Source organism: Hyperolius riggenbachi, chromosome 3 (genome assembly GCF_040937935.1).
Source record: "Hyperolius riggenbachi isolate aHypRig1 chromosome 3, aHypRig1.pri, whole genome shotgun sequence".
Lineage (NCBI taxonomy): Eukaryota > Metazoa > Chordata > Amphibia > Anura > Hyperoliidae > Hyperolius > Hyperolius riggenbachi.
The window spans coordinates 374,846,801-374,870,352 of record NC_090648.1 but is presented as its reverse complement, the minus strand read 5'-3'; the positions used below and the strand labels follow the sequence as shown (position 1 = coordinate 374,870,352).

Sequence of the window (23,552 nt, the reverse complement as noted above, 5' to 3'; positions counted from 1 at the left end):
CCTGCTATTCACCACATGTAAGACTGTAGTTCTTTATAGAATATAGGAGAAAGATCCTTATTGATTATAAAGTTTAAAATGACGTTACAAGGGAAAGCTTAAAGAGAACCCGAGGTGGGTTTTACAAATCCTACTAGCACACAGAGGCTGGTTCTGCATATAACACCCAGCCTCTGCTGCTATATTATCTCCCCCCAGCCCCCCCCCCCCCCCCCGCGCTCTGATGTGACCCCCAAGGTAAACCTCCGTGCAAGCGACATGCAGTGTCACTCTCCGCCGCTTCCCTGCCTCCTCTATGTCGCCGCTCCCCGCCTGTATCCCTTCCCTCCCCACTGATTGAAGGGAAGAGATGCGGGTGGTAGAGCAGCAGAGAGTGACAGTGTACATGTAAACAGCCTGCTGGTGACACGCTGCGTGTCGCTAGCACGGTGGTTTACTTTGGGGGCACAGCAGAGCGCAGGGGGGACCTGGGGGGAGATAATATAGCAACAGAGGCTGCGCATTATATGCAGAACCAGCCTCTGTGTACTAATAGGAACACCTCGGGTTCTCTTTAAAACAGCAACAGCCTGCTGTTTCCAATAGAACTCCTTCAAGCTGTGAAGGAGGAATTCTATCCGAAACAACAGGCAGTTGCTGTTTTTAAAAAGAAACCCAAGGCGTGAGACCTATACTTTTAAACAGTACCAGTTGCCTGGCAGTCCTGCATATATATATATAAAAAAAATGTTTTTTGGTCTATATTAAATCCCTGAAAGGTGAGTGAATTAGTTATTGGCTGTGTGATTCCAGAGGCAACTTATTTTATTTTTGCTGCTAAAGCATCAGCCTCTGTGCATTGCTGCAAACTGTGAATTTACTAACCTCCTTTACTATGTTTGAGTATGGCCAATGTAAGGAGTGCAATCTTTTCCTAATGGCAGACAAATATAAGACAGGCATGCTGGATCACTTATGGAGATGCCCAGTTGGGCGGCTTGTGTAATGCGGCCTTGGTTTATTTTTGTGTAAGAAATCATTTCAAAGTCTCTGTCCTGTCAGAATGTTTGATCTCTTCCCCTCTCACTACTATAGCAATAACAGTAAATCCATGTAAAATGGTCTGTAAAGGCCTGATTCACAAGAGGCCAGTCATTTTGCCATGCGCAGGCAGCACACTGCAATTTTACTGGTCCTAACGCCAGGGAAGCCTTGTCCGTTACTCTATTAGGCAGGCGCATTACCACAGTTCATCATGACCTATGGCTCCCTTAATGATCATTATTCCACCATCACTGGAGTTGACAGTCTTGGGACCAAGTCTTGTACAGTCACCACACTGCTTGCCAAGCATTGCTCAATGAAGAGCACGAGGGACAATAAGTAGCAAGCAATCAAGTGGCATCCTAAGGCATGAAGGATAAAAGACTGCGCTCATTTGTTGTTTAGTTGTACATGCTAGTTTCATGGTTGATGTTGAATAGTTTGGAATGCCTGATTTTCTGTGTACTGTATGCAGTAGTGGTTATGTTTGGCATAACTGCTTGTAGCTAAATGATGAGCAGACGCCTTAGCAAACTTTTTTGTGTGTGTGTATAATCTTACTCTATTGTTGCTAGGCAACTTGAAGGGGATGGAAGCCATCAGGTTAGTATACAGTCATACACTGCAAATCACAGGTCAGGGGCACACTAGAAATCGTAAAGCACTATTGCAATTGCTAGTGCTTCATGTCAGCGTTTTCTGGCGATTACAGTTAACTCGTATAGTATGTATTTGAGCCCAAACGCTCACAAAATGCTGCATATCCTACGTTTGCGATTTCCAAAATTGCAGTCGCTCTAGTGGGCTCACCTCCTTACACTTTCATTAGCAAAGCATTTTTAAAAGGGCTGGCCATTCTCAAAACTCAAAAAAAAGCTCTCTAGTGTATCTGAGGCCTCACAGAATTCCAAAGACCACATATGAAATAACAAACTGTCCACCACTCCTAAAGGCTTTCCTTTTGAGGTTCTGTAATCCTAGTCTTGAAAATGCAGAAGTACAGGGCAAAGGATGAACATGACTTTCTCTTCCAGCCTAGAATAACCACACAATGCAGACTGAGAGCTTGACACAGTTTATTCACCATTCACAAAATACAGGCACTGGTCACGCACATTTGAGGTAACAGTTGCATAAAGAAAAGTTCAGTTTGATTTTGTGAGTATGGTCACTTTTCAGAATTCCACTTTCTTCATTGATTCTGAATATTTACTAAAATATTCACTACTAATCCTCTTAGCTTTGGTCTTCCTTTACCAAAGTGTGTGATGCAAGACCTGTATCAATAATGGTGTACAGTGCCAGCAACCAGCACTGATCTCTTCTTTCCCCATAATACTCAGGGAGAATCCACATGAGCTGTTATCGACAGTGTTGGTTGACAGTGACAGTCTATCACTTCAGTGCTTTGGTAAATGCATGCCAATGCTTTTAAAAAAGAAACTCGGGGCCAGTCAAAAATCTCCCATACACATTCCTGACCTTTCTCTGATTAGATAGACTTAAAAATACAGTGCAGATACTTTGAAATAGTTAGTAATATCCTGGTTAGGCATGGGCAATGGCATGCAAATAGTTCCATGTTGATGCAGGTTCACGCAAATTTATTCAGCTTGAAAATGAACCAATTAAAATGCACCTTAGCAGAATTTGTTGGTTTGTCTTCAGAGTAACCAAGCAGTTCGGGGTGACTCAAACCACTAGGAAAGTATAGGGGACTAAAAGTGACCAAAAAGTCCTCCTACTAAATAGCAATGCTTTGTGTGATTTGCTTTCTTAGAACATAAGTTACTTGGTCTACCTTCAAGCTGCATCTGTTTGCATATAAAAAAACAACTCTGAATTATTTGCATCTCATTAACCATCCCTAATCTTGACGACAGATGGGCAATGCAAAGATGATTGATGCAAGTTGATGCATATGTAAGCCTATTGGAAAACAACAATTTTAAAGCAGCAGCTGCTAGTAACAATTATGGCTGGGAAGAATGAGGGGAAGTGGTCAAGGGGAGGTTTATGTTCTGTTATGTTAAGTTCTCATAAGTGTCAACAAAAAGGATATTGAATGTACTAGTGGTTGTCTACATCATGTTAAAAAGATAATGGTGTAACTAACATCAGGGCTGTGGAGTTGGTACAAAAATCATCCGACTCCTCAGTTTATAAAAACCTCAGACTCCAGGTACTCAAAATTACTCCGACTCCTTAGTTTATTTTTTTTTTACAAAGGCTATGGATTTGGTTCAAAAATCATACAACTCCGACTCCTCCGTTTATTGAAACCACCGACTTCAGGTACCCAAAATTGTTCCGACTCCTTGACGCCAACTCCACAGCCCTGCGTTACATGAGATGAAAATGTAACTAGAAGGGTTGTAATTATGCCTGCTCTGTCATGTTAGGGGGGTCCTAAGAACCCTAATTGGAGGGCCTCTCCTTCTATGATTCATTGTGGAGGTATGTGGCTCCCACGGACTGGTCTTGGAGCCACAGTTCTTCTAAGCACTCCCTATATGACTATATATCCCCCCCCCCCCCTAGTTATGGGGACCATCAAGGACACCTACAGCCACACTAGGTTAAAATTATGTTGCACTGTTAAAGTTGTTATATTATTATTTTATGTGTAATTTTGGTAAGGGGTACAATAACAGTAATTAACTCCTATTCTCCCAACACAGAATATGTAGCCATATTCTCGTTTTTCCCAGCAATTTCAGCCAGAAAAAGCAAGAAATAGCACACAAGCAAAGCTGTAACAATCTTCATTGGACTTTTCACACACATCAGTATAAAATATAGACGTATATATTTTTTACATTTGGTCCAGAGTTCCTCTACAAGTTCCATGCCTGAGCGCACAACAAAAAGGCCACCATGTGTGTGTATCCTTATTCATTCATCAATTACTATACTGTATAACTTTGCTGACATGTTTGTGGCATTCCTCATCTAAGCTTTTCTCAAAGAACAGTCTCTTTTTGCGACCAAATTAAAATGGTAACCATATTTACGCACAATATTTCCCACTCTTGTTTAACGAGCGCTAATAAGTTGTTCAAAAATACATTTTTAGAAATCACCACATGCATTGTACAGAGAGTCTATGTATACTTGTGGCAGACCACTGCCTTCAGTTTCCAGCACACTTGCTTAGATAATGCTGACATTTGGCATCACTGAAGACAACAGTGACTACTGTTGTGCATTGCTGAGAAAACAAAATCTGTTGTCCAAGCCCTTGAGGTCTGTGAATTTGTTTTTTTTTGTGTGATGTAAACTCCTGAGTGCCTTGTTGTTTTGACAGATGATTAAAACATAACAGTAGTTTTTAGCCGAGCCCTTGACTGAAGGTGGTGTTTTTTTGTTTTTTGCAGGATATTTTTGTAATTTCAGTGCTGATGCCATTCAGAGGAGTTGTTGGACCTTTTGCACCGAGGAGCAGTCAGTTATGAGGTAAACATCATGTAAAGGGCACAAGCAGAATAGAAGAACAAGGCAGTCATTTTGTTTGAGCACCTTGGGTTTTTTTTTCCACTTTGTCTTACTTTTGAATACATGTACAGCAGTACACACACACCACCAGTAGAAGTGGCTTGGACTTCCCATATAAGAAGAAAAAAATGCAAACTGTTTAGTAAAGACTGAGCACTTTTGCAAGCTGGAAGAGGGAAAGATGTTACACTTAGACAAGTCACACCTAGATCAGCATGCTTTTATAGTTATGATCTGGAGGCTTCAAATTGTTGAGGCCGTTGTCTTGACCTACCAAACCTTGTATGCCTTCATTGGTGATTTAAGGCTTGATATAGATAAAACATGAACTTATAATACATTCTTGAACCTCCTGATGGGAATGTTGTTAATACTGAAATCAAATAAGTATATCTGTATTTGTATACTTCTATAAATGCCAATTAATAATGTGTTGGCTTTTAAAGGGAATCTAAAGTGAAAATAAACTTATTATATAATGAATTGTATGTGTAGTACAGCTAAAAAATAGAACATTAGTAGCAAAGGTATGAGTCTCATGTTGTTTCCAGCGCAGGAAGAGTTAAGAAACTTCTGTTATCTATACAAAAAAGCGTATCTGAGCTCTGTAACCAAGCTTGGTCGGCTACAGTGCTATTTTCTTTTCTGAAGCACTTGTACATCAAAGAAACAGTGAAAGACAACTTCACATAAGATTTTACTGCAGAGAAGTTAATAGTCATAAGTTCTGCTCTGTTTCATAGTTTAAAATGCAGAGTGTAGTGTGACTCCTCCTTTCTTTTGTACTAATGTTCTATTAATTACCCGTACTACACACACAATTCCTTATACGTTTTTTTTCTTCACTTCAGTGTCACTTTAAATACAGTTGTATACAAACATTATTTATTATCAAGTAAATCAGAATGATCAAATATCAGGTGGCAAAGATGAAATCCAGCACTTACAAGTATTGTAAACAATGTATTTTTGTATACACATTTTAGATTACTATGTATTTGAAAAGGATGTTTATCAGTTGAGAAATGCAAACTTCAGTCACATTTTGGGACTCAAGTATATTGCAGTATATTATCAGTAGGACAAAACATCACGTGCATACACAAAATACGGAACACGTGTCTCAGAGAAAAGTGAGTCAATGGAATTAAGAAACACCTGATATACTCTTAAATTAAAATGTAGCATTGTTACTTGTGGCAGTGTGTGATGAGTATTCAATACTTTGTTGGCAGTGTTGGTAAGAAAATGGCAAAATATATGGTCCATTGTTGAGGAAATTGCTAGGCACCATGTTGTCTAGCAGTTCAGTTCTGCGATGTCACAGCCAGTGTGTTCACGTAAGCATGGGGCCCCATATCATTTTCAGACACGCATTGACTGAACTGTCCTGGAGGACGGTCTCCATGGTCAGGCCCCGGGGTCCTCAGGAGGCAACAGAGCTCAAGAACTTCAAGCCACCGACAAGCCAAGAAGAAGCCATTTTTCAGCATAAAGACAGAAATCGGTTCATTGGCTGGACCTAACAGCAAGAAACATCGTACAGCCAGTAGAGGGCCATCTACCAGTGTTCCACAGAGGAGACGAAGAAAGAGTCTACAGCATCCAGCAGGTGCACCCGAATCCAGTTCAGACAGCCAGAGGACTGGTGAGGCCAGGGCCACAAAGTACACAGCCAATAAGGGGTAACGTAAAAAAGGTGTGAGGGGGAGCTTGCCTTCCAACATGGGTTCCAAGAGTGCATAGCTGTCCAGTAGGTCCAAACAGGAAGCCAAGAAGCAGCCTGTAGCTCTCTGGTGCTGCCATCCTCGTGGATCAATGCTGAGTGAGCGTACTAGAGCCCAGAGCAGAGGGACTGAGAGAGAGACTGTGAGCCTGAATCCAATGCTGCCTAGTGGTACTCCAGCTTCAATTTGATCCAAAATTGGGGTGCAAAGTATCAAGGCCACTTTGGGCGTAAAAGCAATGGCGTAGATGAGCCAAGCTAAGTGGCTGTAGGCAAACTGCCCCTTCTTGGGCCTTTGGACTTGACCATATCCAGATGACCCCTGGAATACTCTTTGGCCTTTGCTGTTCTTGGTGTAGAAAATTACCCATCCAGCTACCACCACTAGATCAGTGGCTATCCAGGAGCACCAGTACAAGTCCGTGCCTGCAATTAGGTAGAGATCCAGGAGGGCACCTTGTGCCAGCAGCAATAGCAAAGACAGCGTTTTATAGCAGCCACGTACAGCACAGCCAGGGCTACCTCGAGGCAGCCTCCCCTGGCCCCCATGTGGAAACTCCCCGGCCGTCATCCCCAGACTGGATGAGTTGGAGGATGAGTCCAAGGAGGGGGGACACGAGGGGGCCACGGGCAGGGGAGATAGTGGTGGGGGCAGGGTGATAGAGGAGAGGGCAAGGCAGAGAAGAAATGGGAAGACTACTCTGGATTGTTGCCGAAGGCTCTATATATGAGTATTGTGCATGGAATTCACAGGGTTAACATAAGCATAATAGTAATAATTTGGGGAGTACATACCAATAGGAGATGAAGGACAATGGCTTATGTGCTCTCTAAGACTCTGATAATAGTATTACTGGAAAGAATATCGTCTATAGGGAATGTGTTTCTTAGTAGTAGAGTGAGCGTTAATATGTAAGGCATAGTTTCTATAAGGTGTTTTCTATAGCAATGGGTATTGGTTGCCATAGATGTAGAGTCCATAACAGAGAGTCAGGTGAAATAATTCATGATTAATGTTCAGTGCTAAGAGGACCGTGTCAATCTTATGGACTGATTGCAGCACAAGGTCTATAGAGTGTATACAAGATGATAACTGCATACAATCTGTATACAATAAATTAAATCATTAGCTTCACTTCAGTGATTTGTGGTTTAAAATCTGTGGGTGGTTGTGGAAAGCAGAAGCAGAGACACAAGTTCGAAGTGTTTAATGCACTAAGGTGCAAACTCTATGATATTGGGCTATGGAGCTTATAGGTATTGGTGAGTAATCGCAGTAGGAAGAGAACTCTGTTGGCAGTAGTCATTGGAATTCAATCTCAGCGCAAACTGTGAAAGATGTAGATGGGATTATGTAATTTATGGTGACTTCTGTATATAATCTTTAAGATTTGGGTACCAGATAATCTATGAGACTTTATAAAACAGTGACAGCTAGATGGGAGAGTATGGACTATATATGTTTTTCTAGCATAGGAGCAGAAGATGGAATGTTATTTATGGGTGTAATGACAGCTCAGTCTAGCAGAGGATCTGCATAGAATTGAGGAAGGTGGTTTGTAATGTATAGGTGGTGTAAAAATATAGAGAAAGATGTATATATGCGATTATAGTGCGGCATGCAATGTGTAACATAAAACACAGGAAAGGAAAGAGTATTTGGTCTGTATGGGGTAAGATACAGTGGTGTGGAATATTTAGGAGGTGTGACAGTACACTAGATGAGGATGTAGCTGGTATAGTGGGGTATTAGCTGTAGGAGATGTGGGAGGAATAGGATCAGGATTAAGGATGTGTGACAGCTACAGATGTGTAGATCTGGGTTCTGCAAGCTTATAACTACATACTATAGAGGGGATGTGGGGAATGAGGTATATGTGGATATGGTGGTATACAATCAATGGGAAAAGGGATGGATTCCTAACGAGTATGTATAGAAGGTGTGACAGAGCCTGGGGGATGACGGCTGCTACGAGGTAATAGACATACGAGGGATCACCCAGCATTGGGCTGCACAGGGGGCTGCACTGACCTGTGGGTGCAGATGAGGGGGAACAACCGGGGGAGGCTGCAGGCTGACGAGACGGGATGGAGATGTGGCATCCCGGGAATGAATCGTCTCGGGGTCCGAATAGGGCAGTAGATGCAGCAGGCAGGGAGGTGCTCGGGCTCCAGTGGACGGCCTCTGTCTGGGGGCCCCCTAAATAGCTCCGCTATCAGGATGATGAGCTGGGAAGCAGCGGCTGATCCTCTATCTGCAGCCAAGCACCGCCGCGACCCCTGCTGGTAGAAAGAGGGCGGTGCAGAGGAGGAGCGTCTGCCAGGGAGGGAGGGAGCGCAGCTGTATTACTGTCTCTCATGTCACATATATTTGTGTACTCACTGTACTCTATTGGATGGGAGAGAGCTATAGGCGATTTTATATAAACTAGTATATACTGTAGTGCTGAAGGAGCGAAAGACTTATTATATATACTGCACAACAATGGAGGAAGGGGAAACCTATAAACCTATGTAATGCGGTGTAAGGCCTGGAACCCACTGAAAACCGCAAACGCAAAACGCAACCGCTAGCGTTTTGTCTGAGCGGTTTGCAAGCGGATTCATGCGCGTTTTGGGTCGTGTTTTGCAACATTGTATTTTTTTCCCCAGCGGGTGCCTAGCGTTTTGCGTTTTGCGTTTTTATCCTGATTGGTCCTGTGAATTATTTTTCATTTTGTTACAGTGTGCTGAACCGCAAAACGCTAGCAAAACCGCTCAGTTTAGGTTTTGCTGAGCGTTTCCGCTAGCGGTTCAATACTTTACATTGAAGCGCTAACGCTCCCAAAATGCTGCAGGTCCTGCGTTTGCGTTTCTGGGAAACGCAAACGCTCCTGTGGAAGTTGCCCCATCCATTAACATTAGCCCAGCGTTTTGGCAAACTGCTAGCGTATCGCAGTGCTGCCAAAACGCTGCCAAAAGCGCTCCTGTGGGTTCCAGCCCTAAAGGTTTCCATAAACTTTGAGACGTTCCTTGGTAGATTCAATCACCACTGTCAAATCTGCCAAAGATAGTCGCCCTGATGCTGGGAATACACTACGTTTTTTCAGCAGATTTAGGACCTGTACACACTGCTGTGCTTGCGCTGCCTTTTTAAAATCACATGCGATTTTTTTTTTAATCGCAAAGCCTTAATGAAAATAGATAAATCGAATTGTATTTTCATGATTTTTCAAAAGACCTTGTGATTAAAAACGCATGCGATTTTAAAAGCGTAACTGGCCGATGAATCGCCCGATTGATTTTCCGATTGTTTTCCGATCAATTTCCATTCATTTCTATGGTAAAATTAATCAGAAAAATGATCAAAATCAGAATGGACCCATTGGAAATTATCTATCTATCGAGCCATCTGCCAAAAAAACTCATTGGGCTCGATTCACAAAGCGGTGCTAACCCAGTTAGCATGCCTAAAAGACTTTGGGAGTGATAACCATTGCACCACGCTGGTGAAAAGCCAGTTTAGGCATGATAAGTTTAGGTGTGATAAGTTTAGGCGTGATAAGTTTAGATAAGTGTAGATAGCGTGCAAAGTCCCGCATGCAAAGCAGCACCATTAAACTCTATGCAAAGTGCACCAGACTTTGCTAGCGCAAAACTTTTGATCAGCAGTGCACTGAGGTGCAAACGCAGTTGGTGCTTAAACTTATCATGCCTAAACTTATCACACCTAAACTTATCACACCTAAACTTATCATGCCTAAACTGAGTTTAGGCGTGATAAAGGGCTTTTCACCAGGGTGCTAACTGTTAGCACAGCTTTGTGAATCAGGACCATTGTGTATTCCAAGCAGAACATGTTGCTCAATTATCAATTATTTCAAGCAGCGATTGGTTGACATAATTGATTGTACAGTATGGTTCTTTGCTGGTTGATCGGTGGCAGGGGTGTGGCAGTATCTATGGGGGAAGGGGAATATGGGCAGAGCCGGATTTACTATAAGGCACTGTAGGCATGTGCCTACAGGCGCCTGATGATGAATAGGCTGCTCACGCACCTCCTCTAGTGTCTCTCTCCCTCCTTCCCTATGCAGAGTCCTGAGCAGAGCATAAATGAGGTTACAAACCCAAGTCTTGCCATTCCACTGCCGAGATCTCCCTCCAGTCGGGGGCACCACTAGCTACTTAATACTGAGGATGGCTCTGGCTACCTAATGCTAAGTGACATCTATAGCTACCTATGATGGTCAAGGAAAGTAAGGGAGAGGTGACAGCTGGGCCAGCCAGCACACTTGTGGTGCGGTACGCGGGGGTTTGAGGGTTTGTGAAAGGCGAAGTCTAGGGTGCCAGGACATCTATGCTGGGGCGCTGTTGCGGCTCTCCGCTCGGAAATAGGCGGAAATAGCCAATCTCTATCGGGTCCACTCTACTATGCACCTGCGCAGTAGAGTGGACCGACGGTGATCAGCTATTTCTGCCTATCTCCGAGCAGAGAGCCGATACTGTGCTGGAGCCGGGAAAGTAAATATTTACATCCCCGCCGTTCGGGGAGCTTTATCGCTGCCGCCGGGGGACAAAGGAGGATGGGGGAAGCCTCAAAACACACACACACACACACACACGTGTACACACACACACACACACGTGTACACACACACACACACACACACACACACACACACACACACACACACACACGTGTATACACACACACACACACACACACACGTGTACACACACACACACACACACACACACATATACACATACACACACACACACACACACACACATATACACATACACACACACACACACACACACACACACACACACACACGAATGTGTATGTGTGTATCAATGAGATGCACAGTTTATTCAAGGGACATCTGGGTGTGCCAATCAACACCAAATGTACTGCTGCCCGGGCTGCAAGAAAGCATGTTTTTAATCATCTGCCAAGCCAGGTTAATTAACATGAGCTATTACAAATATTGCTTGTGTAGCACTGATATGATATACCGTAGTAGTTTTTTAAAGGCTGTTCAGTTTTTCTTTAAACTAGTAACCAGCAGCCAAAAATATTTTCTGAAATTCTCACCAGGGATGGTCATGTTTTATCTAACGTGTGCATGAGGCTTATCTCTCCGAGGAGACTGCAACCTGTAGCTGGGACAGCGTGCTGCTGCAGGAAGTGGACAGGCGAACAAGGAGCTTTTAAATTGATGAAATAAAGCACTACAGCTGAGTGCTGCATAGATCTGTTATGCTCACAATGGGTTAGAAATGAGGACCTACTATGGTTGTTTGGCCAGTGTCACACTTCCCCTCCGGTAGCACACAGATGTAGACGCACACAGACAGAACTGGGTCACATCCTGTTATTAGGCTGTACAGAGCATAGTGGCCCTAAAGCTTGTCTGTCTACAACAGGTATGTCAAAATGATAACCATGGCAGCATCACACGTTTTCAGTTTCATCTATTCCTCTAACTAGCAAGTATCTCTGGGACCCTGAAAGAAATGGCCAAGTACTGTACTACCCATTCAAATAATGATCTTGCCTTGCCTGGGTACACAGCTGGAAGTACCACTGTGCCAGTCTCCCAAGCTTCTGCTGATGAGGACCAGTACTGTTAAACACAGCTGTTCCAGGCCAGCAAATAAATATATCTTCCTAATTAAATTAGGTGTTGTAATTCATCCCTGCAATGCTGGTTTTCATGCAGATGCCCATGTGGCCCCTATGTCATTATGGCTACAAGAATGTTTTATCAACATATGCAGGAACATTTTTCTGATATTTCTTTTTTCTGATATTAAGAGTACAGAGCCAAAGATTTCTGTTGGCTGGCATTTGGATCTTGCCACGGGGCAGCATCTCAAGTGTTAAGGCGAGATTATATTGAGTCAGAAGGAGACAAAGGCTATCATTCATAAAAGCACGTACAGTAAAAAAAAAATCTGGGCATTCAGTATTTTAGACCTATGTGTGCTGATTCATAAACATTTTCACAGCTGCTGCGAGAACAATTCGTTGTTTTCCTGAAGCCCAGCTGTCGGTAACATTGTTACAACAATTTGTGTTGACCTGTGTTGCACCATCACACAAAATGAAATAATCTGGTTTAGCGCATTTTTATAATACATATATACTGTTTTCCAATTGCAATTAGCACTGATATCAGTGGCGTTTGGATTGGGGTTTTGGTGGTAAATAGATGAAAAAACAAAAACAAAAAAAAATGCGGTGCCTTGGATTAAATAGCCTTTTGTGTGAAATGTTCAAGTCTCCTACTCGCGTATGTATTGGTACCCAATCCTTTGGGCAACACTGTAAGGCCAAGGCTGTGCAGATGCGTCATTAGCTTGTAGGCTAGCAATGTGTTCTGTTGCTTTGCGGGGGTGAAGGCCGACATCGTAGTGTGGAAGTGACATAATGTAGGATGAGGGGGTCAGGCATCGCTAGACACACTCTAGATTTTTGGCAGAGGTGGTCATTGTAGGACCCCTCAGCTGAGTTAAATCTAGTGTGTACTACGCTCAGGACAAAGCAACTCAAATGTCTTTTCCACAATATAGAGACCATTTACAGATATGATGCTGGGACACTAATGGTGCACAACAAGAATACTTATTGTGGCTACTGTGCTGCCCAGAAGTGTTACTATAAAATAATTGTTGCCTTTGTAATAACTGGAAATGAAGGCTGGTGGTTCCTTAGGGCCCTAGTATCCATGCACAGTAATGGTTTGTGATTGGTCTGATGGTTATTATTACAGAGTACCCCAATAGCTCCTGGCGACTCTGAGCCACTAGAATTTGCTTCTCTTTAGTATGAGACAATGGCCTCAATTCACCAAGATCATGCTGGAGATAAAAAGGCAAGAGATAACTTGCCAACACACAGTGAGAGAGTTATCTTATCTCTTTATTCCTTAAAGGGACACAAGTCTCTGAAAATAAATGTTTTTACTCACCTGGGGCTTCCAGCAGCCCCCTGCAGCTGTATCGTGCCCACGCCGACTCCATCAGATGCCCCTGGCCCCGCCGGCAGCCACTTTCTGTTTCGGCGACAGGAGCCAACAGGCCGGGAACGCGAGTGATTCTTCATGTTCCCGACCACAATAGCGCCCTCTATGCTGCTATATGCTATAGCAGCATAGAGGGTGCTATTGTGGCTGGGAACGTGAAGAATCACTCGCGTTCCCGGCCTGTCCGCTCCTGTCGCCGAAACCGGAATTGGCTGCCGGTGGGGCCAGGAGCATCTGATGGAGTCGGCGTGGGCATGATACAGCTGCAGGGGGCTGCTGGAAGCCCCAGGTGAGTAAAACTCATTTTTTTCAGAGCCTTAAGTGTCCCTTTAAGTTACCTCCTCTGTAGTTAAGTTACATCCTATGTAGTTATTTTCACACGCAGTTAATTAACAGCCTGTCTTTTAACTTTAGAATTCTGGAGTTATTTTAAAGATTGAAGAATTAACTTTAGGTTTGCCTGAGGTAAAATGTTTCCTGAATACTACCTGCCTTATCACCATGGTGATAACTCTAGAAACGTTATTAAAGACAGGAGATAAGCTTAGTGAATTGAGGACAATGTGATGAATAGCTTAATGTTTGCCATATATGGGTAGATTTTAATATCATCACTTAATGCAGCCAAGTTTATGAAGTTCTCTCATTTGATATGTTTTGTGTACTCAAGTGAAAAACAACTGTGATCAATTAATGTATTGTGTTTATGTATAGCAGGAGATATATTCTGCAATCACATCCCTACCGTAGTCATAGTCCAATTTCACTATTCTAGTATAAGGCCTTTTGTGTGTGTGTGTGTGTGGGGGGGGGGGGGGGGGGCAGCAGCTATTTAACTAATTTGTTTTGGGAATTTTCAAATAAACCAGAGTGTCCAGAGGGGGAGCCCATGCAAATACAGGGAGACAGGGCTGAGCCAATACAAAGGTTGGAGAGGCACCAGCCTCTGGCCGTGAGTCACTGAAGCCAGAGGGGTGCAGGATCGGCTTTCTAAGTTCCTCTGCTCCTAGCTGTATACGCCCGCCCAGGCAGCCCCGCTATCTTGCCTCGGAGCTCAAATGGCAGCTGCTATGGTGATAATGCTGCTGCTCTAGCTGCGCATGCCATGTGAGCCATTGCAGGGCCGGATGGTGTCCCCCCCGGGAGGTGAACTGGCTTGCGGTGCCTAATAGACACCGCGCCAGTTCACTGGCTGCAGTCTGCAGCTCACTTCCAGCATGCAGGAGTCAGGGTTCCGGCAGGGAGAGCAGGGCTAAGGGAAGATGGCACCGAAGCCCTGTTCTGGAGACTATTTGTGTCACCAGTGCGGGGAGAGGTACTGTACACTTCCAGCAAGCTCTGTGTGTGTTCTCCGTATTGCGAGAGAACGGGAGGGGGGGCATGGGGAGGGGGAGATAACCAAAGCCAGTTATGTGGGTGGCAGCGGCCGGCTGGTAATATGGGCACCACTCAGACTGCAAGTGTATAATTTGCGCACTGGTGGTGCAGCTTGTAAACAAAATTTCTTGTCGAGTAGGAACATAAGGTGGTACAGATATCGGCGGACACTTTAGGGATGGAGATTGCAGCACAGATATCAGAAGGGGTAAATTGGTGATAAGAGTAGGTTGAGGGTGGGCTAGTGTGAGAAGAGAGTTAGTAATACTATCAGTGTTAGCTAATGCCCAATAGTGGAATACAGTAAAATAACACCTCCAGCTATCCAGAACTCTCAAGCAACCAAAACATTTTCCAGGCCTTACAGGAGCATACATGCAAAAATGGCACCGGAAAATTTGGGCACAGGGTGAAGCCGAAAAAGGCTGCGTTAAATATTATTCCCACTCCAGGCCACCATGGACTCAGGGAAGTCACATTAGGGCCTATGGTGGCACATGGTGTGCCCAAATTCCCCTGCACTGTTTTGGGGTGTTACATTGCAGGATGCATAAAGCTACTTTAACACAATTTTATACAGTAGTAAACATGTGTTACATTAAGCTATTTGTCTTTTTGTCCTAATTTGTATTAACTGTCATTTGGGGGGGGGGGGGGGCAGCTTAATGAGTTTGACCAGGGGACCCGAGTGATTGTGTGCTCTTCAGCGGAGAAGTGAAGGCATCCTCTGTATATAGTCGAATCAACCATTTTTTTATTAGTTCTCTTGGGTATAATTTTGGATGCCTTGTCAAATTGCTGTTTATCCTTATGATAAACTGTTGCCAAGTATACCTTTCTTCTATGTAAGCATAAAAACAGTATGCTTAGCATTCATGTGGTGCAAAAAGATTGATGCCTTCACTTCCAACCATAACAACCTTATGTTTCTGGTGGATCAGTAGAGTCACCGGCAAAACAATAGCCCCCACGACCCCTGCGGTTGCTGGCGACCCAGCATCTGGGGGGAGGCCGGGAGGGGCACTGGAGCTGGGGCAGTGGTCTTACACATAATGCATACATAGCAGGCAGCGCGGCCTGTTTATTTTGCAAGTGCCGTGCAGCCAGCCATTCACCATGCGGCTTCAGCTCCCGCATTTTGATTGGCTGGCTGCATGGCACTTGGAAACTGACCAGGAAGTGGAAGAGATGTGCATCGTGCCGGGGGCAGGTATGTAGAACGCTCTTCTGCGCAGTCTGCTCTGCATTAGTTATATATTAGTTATAACTCCAGGCCCACCCACATGATGGAGGTTGGGGAGCGAACGACAGACCTCTGTCTGGGAACACACCTGCGTAGGAACACCCCTGTGTAGGAACACCCCTGAGTAGAGTGTTAGCTTTTTATTACTGTATTTATTTTTTATTTATTTTAGATGACTGCTAGATACAGGAAGTGCATAATGATGTTCCTGTGCAGCTTCATCAAAACTGGTTACAACCCTGTCTGAAACGTTTTGATAACTGTAATAACTTCAATACCACTACTTCGGAGTGTGCTGGTAACAATAGTGCCATCCAATATACAAAATGAAGACACACAGGATAAAAGAAAGGATAAAAGAAAATGTATAAAGGGCTGTTGGTCAAAGGATTTGTACAAAAGCAAACTGTACAGTTTAATATGCAGAACAAATCATTTCAGTCATTTTCATATTCACAGGAAGTACACACTCGGAGGATACAATAATACATCCTACTATGTACACAAAGTATAGAATTCTGTACAGGCTTTCATTCACAAATACAATATCCGCCGGCAGTATAAAATTGGGGTATTCACTGTTTGAACATTTGGCTTATTGGTATTTTTTTGAAAAGTTTCGTAATCCAGGGATGGTATATGCAGACAATTGCTTAAAGACAATTACAAGGTCCAGTTCTGAAATGAAGTATGTGTCATGGTTAGTACATATCACAATCTTGCAATTGGGACACATCTGTCCATCCATTATTATTAAGAAACATCCTCTGTATGGTCCATGCTTGTTCCTTTGTTCCCTTTCCCTCTGTGAAATATGTGTGCATGCTTATTGCACTCCTATTGCAAAGAACACTTTTCACCTTCATTAGAAAAGGGCAGAAGACTGACTGTTCTGGCCTTATGAGCAAAACCAAAGAGAGTGACAATGAGAACTTTTATCAGTTAAACTGTGTTGCAGCCTTTACCTGGGTTTATTCATTAGGACGTTAGTTTATGCAAAATACAGGAACCTGTTCCAGTCAGTCAAAAATTATGTGGTAACTGCTAAATGATAAGACAAGAAATCTGATTGGCTGTGTTACACCTTATGATGGATGGAGTCCTTGATTTATTCATTAAATGAATAACATAAGGCTTAGTGACGCATAACAAGTAAATTCTTGTGAGAATTGGACACTGAAAAAAATGTCTAAAAACCCTCAATGCTATTGCTTGGATGATTTTCCCAAATATATACGTTTGTTTTTGTCTGCAGTACCCCTAAGTGTGAACATGCGATGATGTCTTAGGTGGAGAAATTGTTGTAAGGGTTTGCCATAATCTAAATGCCATCCCAAATCTGCTGGGCAAAATTGAAGCACCCACAGACATGGAATGCCAGCAAGCTGAGCATTTACACTGTAATGTCCATAAGCCTCGGAGTAATATCTGACTAATGGTGGTGGAGGGAGGTGTTACCGAGTCAGGTTGGATTTTCACAGATGATAGTTATTTTTTTCAGTAAAGTCTGTTGCAGGGTTGGTTACCTGCTAAACACAAACATGCGTACACTAGTGAGGCTGCCAAGCAACTATCTGGTTTGCTTTCTAATGCTTATTTGGTACCTGATGTGATTAGCTGTGGGGCTGAAAATGTGGTCTAGACAAGGCCTGTAGTAGGTCCTTTTTAAAACAAACCTGCATGATGCTGGGGATACACGGTACGTTTCTGTACCGTGTATCGACCAGCTGATCCGGCCAGCTGATAATATTCAGCTGGCCCGATCAAGCCGCTCGACCCGCTCCAGCTCGATTCCTGCCTGCGGACAATGGCAGGGAATCGAGCGCTGATAAGGAAGCGCCGGTGGGGGGCGAGCGGTAATCGATCCGCACGTGCGGATGAGCGGGGACGCGGCTGGGGTCGATCCGGCGGCTAATCGAGCCGCCGGTAGGTCCCGTGTATTCCCGGCATTAGATTAAGATGACTATGGACCTGAAAATAATGCCACCTAGTCTGGCAGTCTGTTCCTGGCAGACACAACTATCAGCCTACAAAATCAGAAGTCTAGATGGAATCTATGTCCACTTCCTGTTTTTTCCCTTGTGCCAAAATCCTTCTTACAGACCTCTACATCTGCTCTATCCATAGCAAACAAATGTCACCTAGGAGAGAGCGCAGCTTGAGGGCAGTTAAACTGGGCCGTCATGTCTGAAATCTAGAGCCGAGATTTGGACCCCTGAAGACACCTAAATCTTTCTTTCATAAATATCAAGAAAAGAAAGGATAGTTAACAAGAAATCATCAGACTACTGGGGCTTGAAAATGAAATGAAATTAATTTCTATTTTGGTACAAGTACTTTGTTACTAAATACAAATTTAGGTGGAGTGAAGGTGGAGTCGCACTACCTTCAGCCATGTTGTTAATGCGGCAGTGAAGCAGCGGCCACATGTGTACTCACATTATGTTAATTCATTTTTGAGACCACAATCAATGTCAAAGGTAAATGGTATTTAGTACTAGGCCACAGTAATCTAATTATGTTATTATCACGATTCCTCATTTGATAATCTTGGTTTTAGTTTGTGGCAAGTCATGCAGATAATGCCTGGAAGGCCTGGGAGCAGTGGCGTAGCAAAGGAGCTGTGGGCCCTGGTGCAAGGTTTACATTGGGCCCCCCCAAACGCTCTATACATAACAATTGATACGACACACCAAAACCTGCCAATGGCAACTACAGTGTCAGAGGTGCAGGAAGGGGTTGGGGAACAGTTTGTCAATGATCACTACTATTAAACGCATCTATAGAAGTGATTATTATCAGCATAGGACCAATAGAGAGCTAATACTGTGGTTGAGGGTGGGTTCCTCAGGGCCCCTCTGGCCCAAGGGCCCTGATGCGGTCGCTACCTCTGCACCCCCTATTGCTACGCCACTGCCTGGGAGCAATAATGCCTGGAAGGTCTGAGAGTCAGCGCATTTGTCATAACATCACTAGTGGCCTCTGGGTACCTAAAGCAACATTTGTAACACTAAAGCAGTGCTTCTTTCCCTGGTCAAGATGCTGTGTTCTTGCTCATTCACCAGATGACTTATTGACTATATTTGGATGATTAGTGATTTACAAAACGAGTATAATTTGTATCTGTTCTCAGATTTGTTGACACAGCGGTGGAGCGTTCTATGTAAAGTATGCATGCCATTTCTTAGCTCCATACTGTTTACAAAGGAATGACCGTCTACAGGTGACAGTTTCTATTGCTGTAGTTTGGGTGCATCTGCATACATTATGTACAATTCTCCTTTCACACTAGAAGTCAAGGAATTTGTTCCTGTCAGTGGCACTCCATGCAGCATTCATGTTTATATATCATGGGCCTGAGCAGTTTTTTACCTTTACAGTAGAAAGGACTCTTGAATAATGACTGGTTACTATGGGCAACATGGTATTTCTCCAGCTAACTCCCTTACATACATCAGGTCGTATGTGTCCCCAGTACAGTACATGAGGTTTTAGGCATAAGGCACTGCACTTGCCATTTCACAATTACCACTAGGTTAGCAGATCTTAGCATCTGATTTATCTTTCCAAATGGTACTATAAGGCATTATAAGCACAGTGATCCAATCACACTATAACAGTATTTAATGCATTAAACAAATCTGTCTTTCTATATGCATAGTTCTTAAAGAAGCTGTATGTGTATGATGGAATGCTAAAACCTCCATGAAAGAAATATTGTGAGTGATTGCCAAGCAATGGTTTTTTTAAAACCCAACTGCAGGCGAAATGTTTCCTAGCTCTCCACAGGTAATCAATGGAAGCGCTTGCATTTATCTATATTTATGCCCCCTTTTTCAGTTAATTTAAAATAAATCACATTAAGCTATCTGATTAAGAGCACATTCAATAGCTACTTCCTGCAGCACAGACTTCCAGAGCTCGAGTCTGCAATCTTTCTAGAGCATACAGTGTATAACCCGTCTCCTGAACGTACAGTCTGTACCTTGGCTCCAGAACGTACAGTCTGGACCCCGTCTCCAGAGCCTACAGTCTGTACCCCGTCTCCAGAGCCTACAGTCTGTACCCCGTCTCCAGAGCCTACAGTCTGTACCCCGTCTCCAGAGCGTACAGTCTGTACCCCGTCTCCAGAGCCTACAGTCTGTACCCCGTCTCCAGAGCTTACAGTCTGTACCTTGGCTCCAGAACGTAGTCTGTACTTTGGCTCCAGAGGGTACAGTCTGTACCCCGTCTCCAGAGGGTACAGTCTGTACCCCGTCTCCAGAGTGTACAGTCTGTACCCCGTCTCCAGAGGGTACAGTCTGTACCCCGTCTCCAGAGGGTACAGTCTGTACCCCGTCTCCAGAGCCTACAGTCTGTACCCCGTCTCCAGAGCTTACAGTCTGTACCCCGTCTCCAGAGCTTACAGTCTGTACCTTGGCTCCAGAACGTACAGTCTGTACTTTGGCTCCAGAGGGTACAGTCTGTACCCCGTCTCCAGAGGGTACAGTCTGTACCCCATCTCCAGAAGGTACAGTCTGTACCCCGTCTCCAGAGGGTACAGTCTGTACCCTGTCTCCAGAGGGTACAGTCTGTACCCTGTCTCCAGAGGGTACAGTCTGTACCCTGTCTCCAGAGGGTACAGTCTGTACCCTGGCTCCAGAGTATACAGTCTGTACTATCATCTCAGTCTGAACAGTATGATGGGCGCAGAGCCGTGGATCAGCAGCCCCTCAAAACAAGATATGTAGCTGTTGTCTTGTTTGACACGGTCACATTTAGAACTGTGCCTGAAGTTGGGTTTTGATACTCCACTAAAACATTGTTTTCCTTGCTGCCTTAATAATGTAATTCACCCCCAAAAAGTGATGAATTTCAGACTGGAGATCCTAGGAGGGAGACCACCCCCCACATTTCTGAATCTTAGCTGTGACATGGCCCCTTTATCAGCACTGTGCTGAGGGATAGTGTTCTTTAGCATGGCCCAGTGTGTTGTCCATACATAAATGCTGAATTGGGCCAGAGGTGGGCATCACAGCTATGTTAGGGCCATGGAACAGATATCTGGAAGGATCTCCCCACCAGAACCTCCAGACTTTTCTTTTTCTAGCAGACTAGCTGATGACTGCCTAACAAGAACTGCATATACATAGTTTATATTTACCTTTTTAATACGTGAAAGGTTAAGCTGTCATAGTTCTCAGAGACTTGCCATAAATGTTGCACTTGGTGTGTCCATGTATTCTGTTTCCTTGTAGTGTAACACATTGGACAATGGAGATGGATGTGCAGCAAGTACTAACCATCATAACATTGAAACCACTCCCCACTTTTCTGTCTTTACATTTTCATTGTCACTATTCCTGAGTTGAGATGAATAGCATCCCTGTATTAAGTAAACCAGACTGTTATCAGTGAATGTTTTATTGGAAATAACCCACTTGGGATTGGAATATGTCTCCGGCTATGTCCTCTAAAAGTTTTTTTTTTTCCCCTTTTCTTATTCTTTCATTTGACTTATGGTGTTACATTAATAGTGTTCCCCTGCACAGCAGGGAGTAGATTGTTTCTTGATAGCTTTGGTTCAGTGCCCAAGACGCTCTGTTCTGTTGACCTGTGGTTGGTTTCTCTTGAACTCTGTGGTCAGATAAGCACTTCTTCTTATAAGAGAACACTTCTTGTGGGAGCAGCATGTAGACAGTGACTCTGGATGGGCTACACTGCAGCCATCAAGTAGCAGATCGTGATCAATGGCTTAGAATTACATCTTGCAATTTTCACTCCTTCACAGGTATAAACTGTGTCCTCCTTTCCGCACTATGGAAGCATTGGTCTTTTTGCAAGGGCTCATCCATGTTTCCTAAAAGTCTGAAGGTTAGACAGAAATATTGTTATAATTTTTGTAGTTTCTACATTACATGTGTTAGTATAATGTTAAAAAATGTAGTTTTCTGTTCTCATTATTCTGTTCTCTGCATTGGCAGAAGAACTCGGTTATGACATGTATCACATGGCTGCCCTTTTTTTCTTCTTTTAAAGTACACCTGAACTGAGGGGGATATGTTGACTGCATGTTTGTTTCCTTTTAAAGCGGACTTGAATTCAGAACTTCCTCTCTGCTCTTAAAGATAAGCAACATCATAAAAACCTTTCAAGAAAAACATTTCTTTGTTACAGCTGATACAAATCCTGCAATAAATCTGCAGTTTGTCTACTCGCTGCTTTCATGGAAGCAGACATATTGTTAACATCCTGTGTTTACAAATGAGCTTATTAGCTGTGGCAGTCAGCTGACACAGCTACGGGATCAAATTACAACTTGTGCTTAGTCACAGATGAGGGGGAATAAGACAGGCTAAACTTTCTAAGTACAGGGTACATGTTTATATGTTTTCCTTCTGTCCTGTGCAAGAGTTCAGGTCCACTTTAAACATTACCAGTTACCTCATAGTCCTGCTAATCTCTTTGGCATTAGTAGTATCTGTATTACACACCTGAAACAAGCATGTGGCTACTACAGTCACACTTCAGTCAGAATCACCTGATCTTCATGCTTGTTTAGGATCTATAGCTAAGTGGTGCCCGGTTCACACAGGCATCCCGGAGCATCTTGGCTACATGCTTCTCTGCATGCTTCCAGAAAAGCATTTAGCAGTTTTCGTCATCTCTCAATGGTGCGCTGCACTTTTCTCTCCCGCAGAGGGACATGGAGGAGTGATCTTTTAAGCGACATGTTGCTTCCAGGATCGTCTAAGCACGAGGCAGATGACAGGAAAAGTACTGATCAAAATGCTGCATGTGTGCAAATGACAGTAAAGGATGGTACCGACGCTGACCATTCATGACTGGGCAGCGCTTAACGACAAGCACCGTGGCCAGTGGTAATCAACATGTGAACCAGCTCTAAAGCCTCATCTACACGCGTAGATGACGCCCTGATGTTACTTATCAATCGAGCCGCTGATGTGGCTCGATTGATAAGATCCGACAGGGCGGATCTTGCCACCGCTGATTCCCTGCTCGTTCCCCACGAGGGGATAATGGCAGGGAATCGAGCGGAAGATAAGCGGCGCCGGGCGGGGACGAGGGCGTATCAAATCCGACGCACGCGCGGCGAGCGGGGACGCGGCGGGTACGGGGAAGAGGCGATCCGGCAGCTAATCGAGCCGCCGGATCGCAGCGTCATCTACGCGTGTAGATGAGGCTTTAGAAACAGAGGCTTAGCAGGAGAGACAGGCAATGTCAATTGTTTAAAAAGAAATAAGTAGGTCAGCTTCCATATCCCTCTCAGTTCAGATGTCCTTTGAAGATACATGTATGCACTACTGATGATGACGCTAAGTACAGTCACAATTTTCATATACACCTTCTACTCATTTCCTGACATACACCTGTCATAAAAAACATGGAAGCCGCCATTGTTGGTCACTTTCTAAGTCTTCTGAATGTAGTGCAGATTATCTGGCTTAGCGTGTGCTCACATTAACACAATGCGTTAGTGCATGCGAATGCACAGTCCATACAATCACATGGACACATCTCTGTGGTGCAATGGATCCCATTATCCTAGCATGCTGTGTATATAGCGCATTTGTTAATAATGTGCGCCAAACTGAGTACATTGCATGGGCATAAACTAGGTTATGAAATGACATACAGACGCATTAAAATGGGCATGGTGTGAATTCTGGAATAA

The 23,552-nt window shown here is 43.9% G+C and overlaps 2 protein-coding genes across 5 annotated transcripts in view; both read right to left on the bottom strand.

Moving 5' to 3' along the window:
* Positions 1-2,082: 2,082 nt before the first annotated feature.
* TMEM121B (transmembrane protein 121B) lies at positions 2,083-8,518 on the bottom strand. The gene has a single exon (XM_068277187.1). The coding sequence runs from the start codon at positions 6,813-6,815 to the stop codon at positions 5,826-5,828; it is 990 nt and encodes a 329-aa protein (XP_068133288.1). The 5' UTR covers positions 6,816-8,518; the 3' UTR covers positions 2,083-5,825.
* A 7,749-nt stretch (positions 8,519-16,267) lies between these two features.
* The window catches only part of JAKMIP2 (janus kinase and microtubule interacting protein 2), a 241,904-nt gene continuing 234,619 nt past the window's right edge, over positions 16,268-23,552 (bottom strand). For all 4 annotated transcript variants that reach the window (XM_068277184.1, XM_068277182.1, XM_068277185.1 and 1 more), the window contains one exon: positions 16,268-21,724. Coding sequence is in view for 1 of the 4 variants with exons in the window: in XM_068277185.1 (XP_068133286.1) it covers positions 21,704-21,724 (21 nt within the window). In the remaining 3 variants the exon portion in view is untranslated. The remainder of the gene's footprint in view (positions 21,725-23,552) is intronic.

Coding starts and splice junctions, on each gene's coding strand:
- TMEM121B (XM_068277187.1), bottom strand. CDS start 6,815: ATGACGGCCGGGGAGTTTCCACATGGGGGCCAGGGGAGGCTGCCTCGA.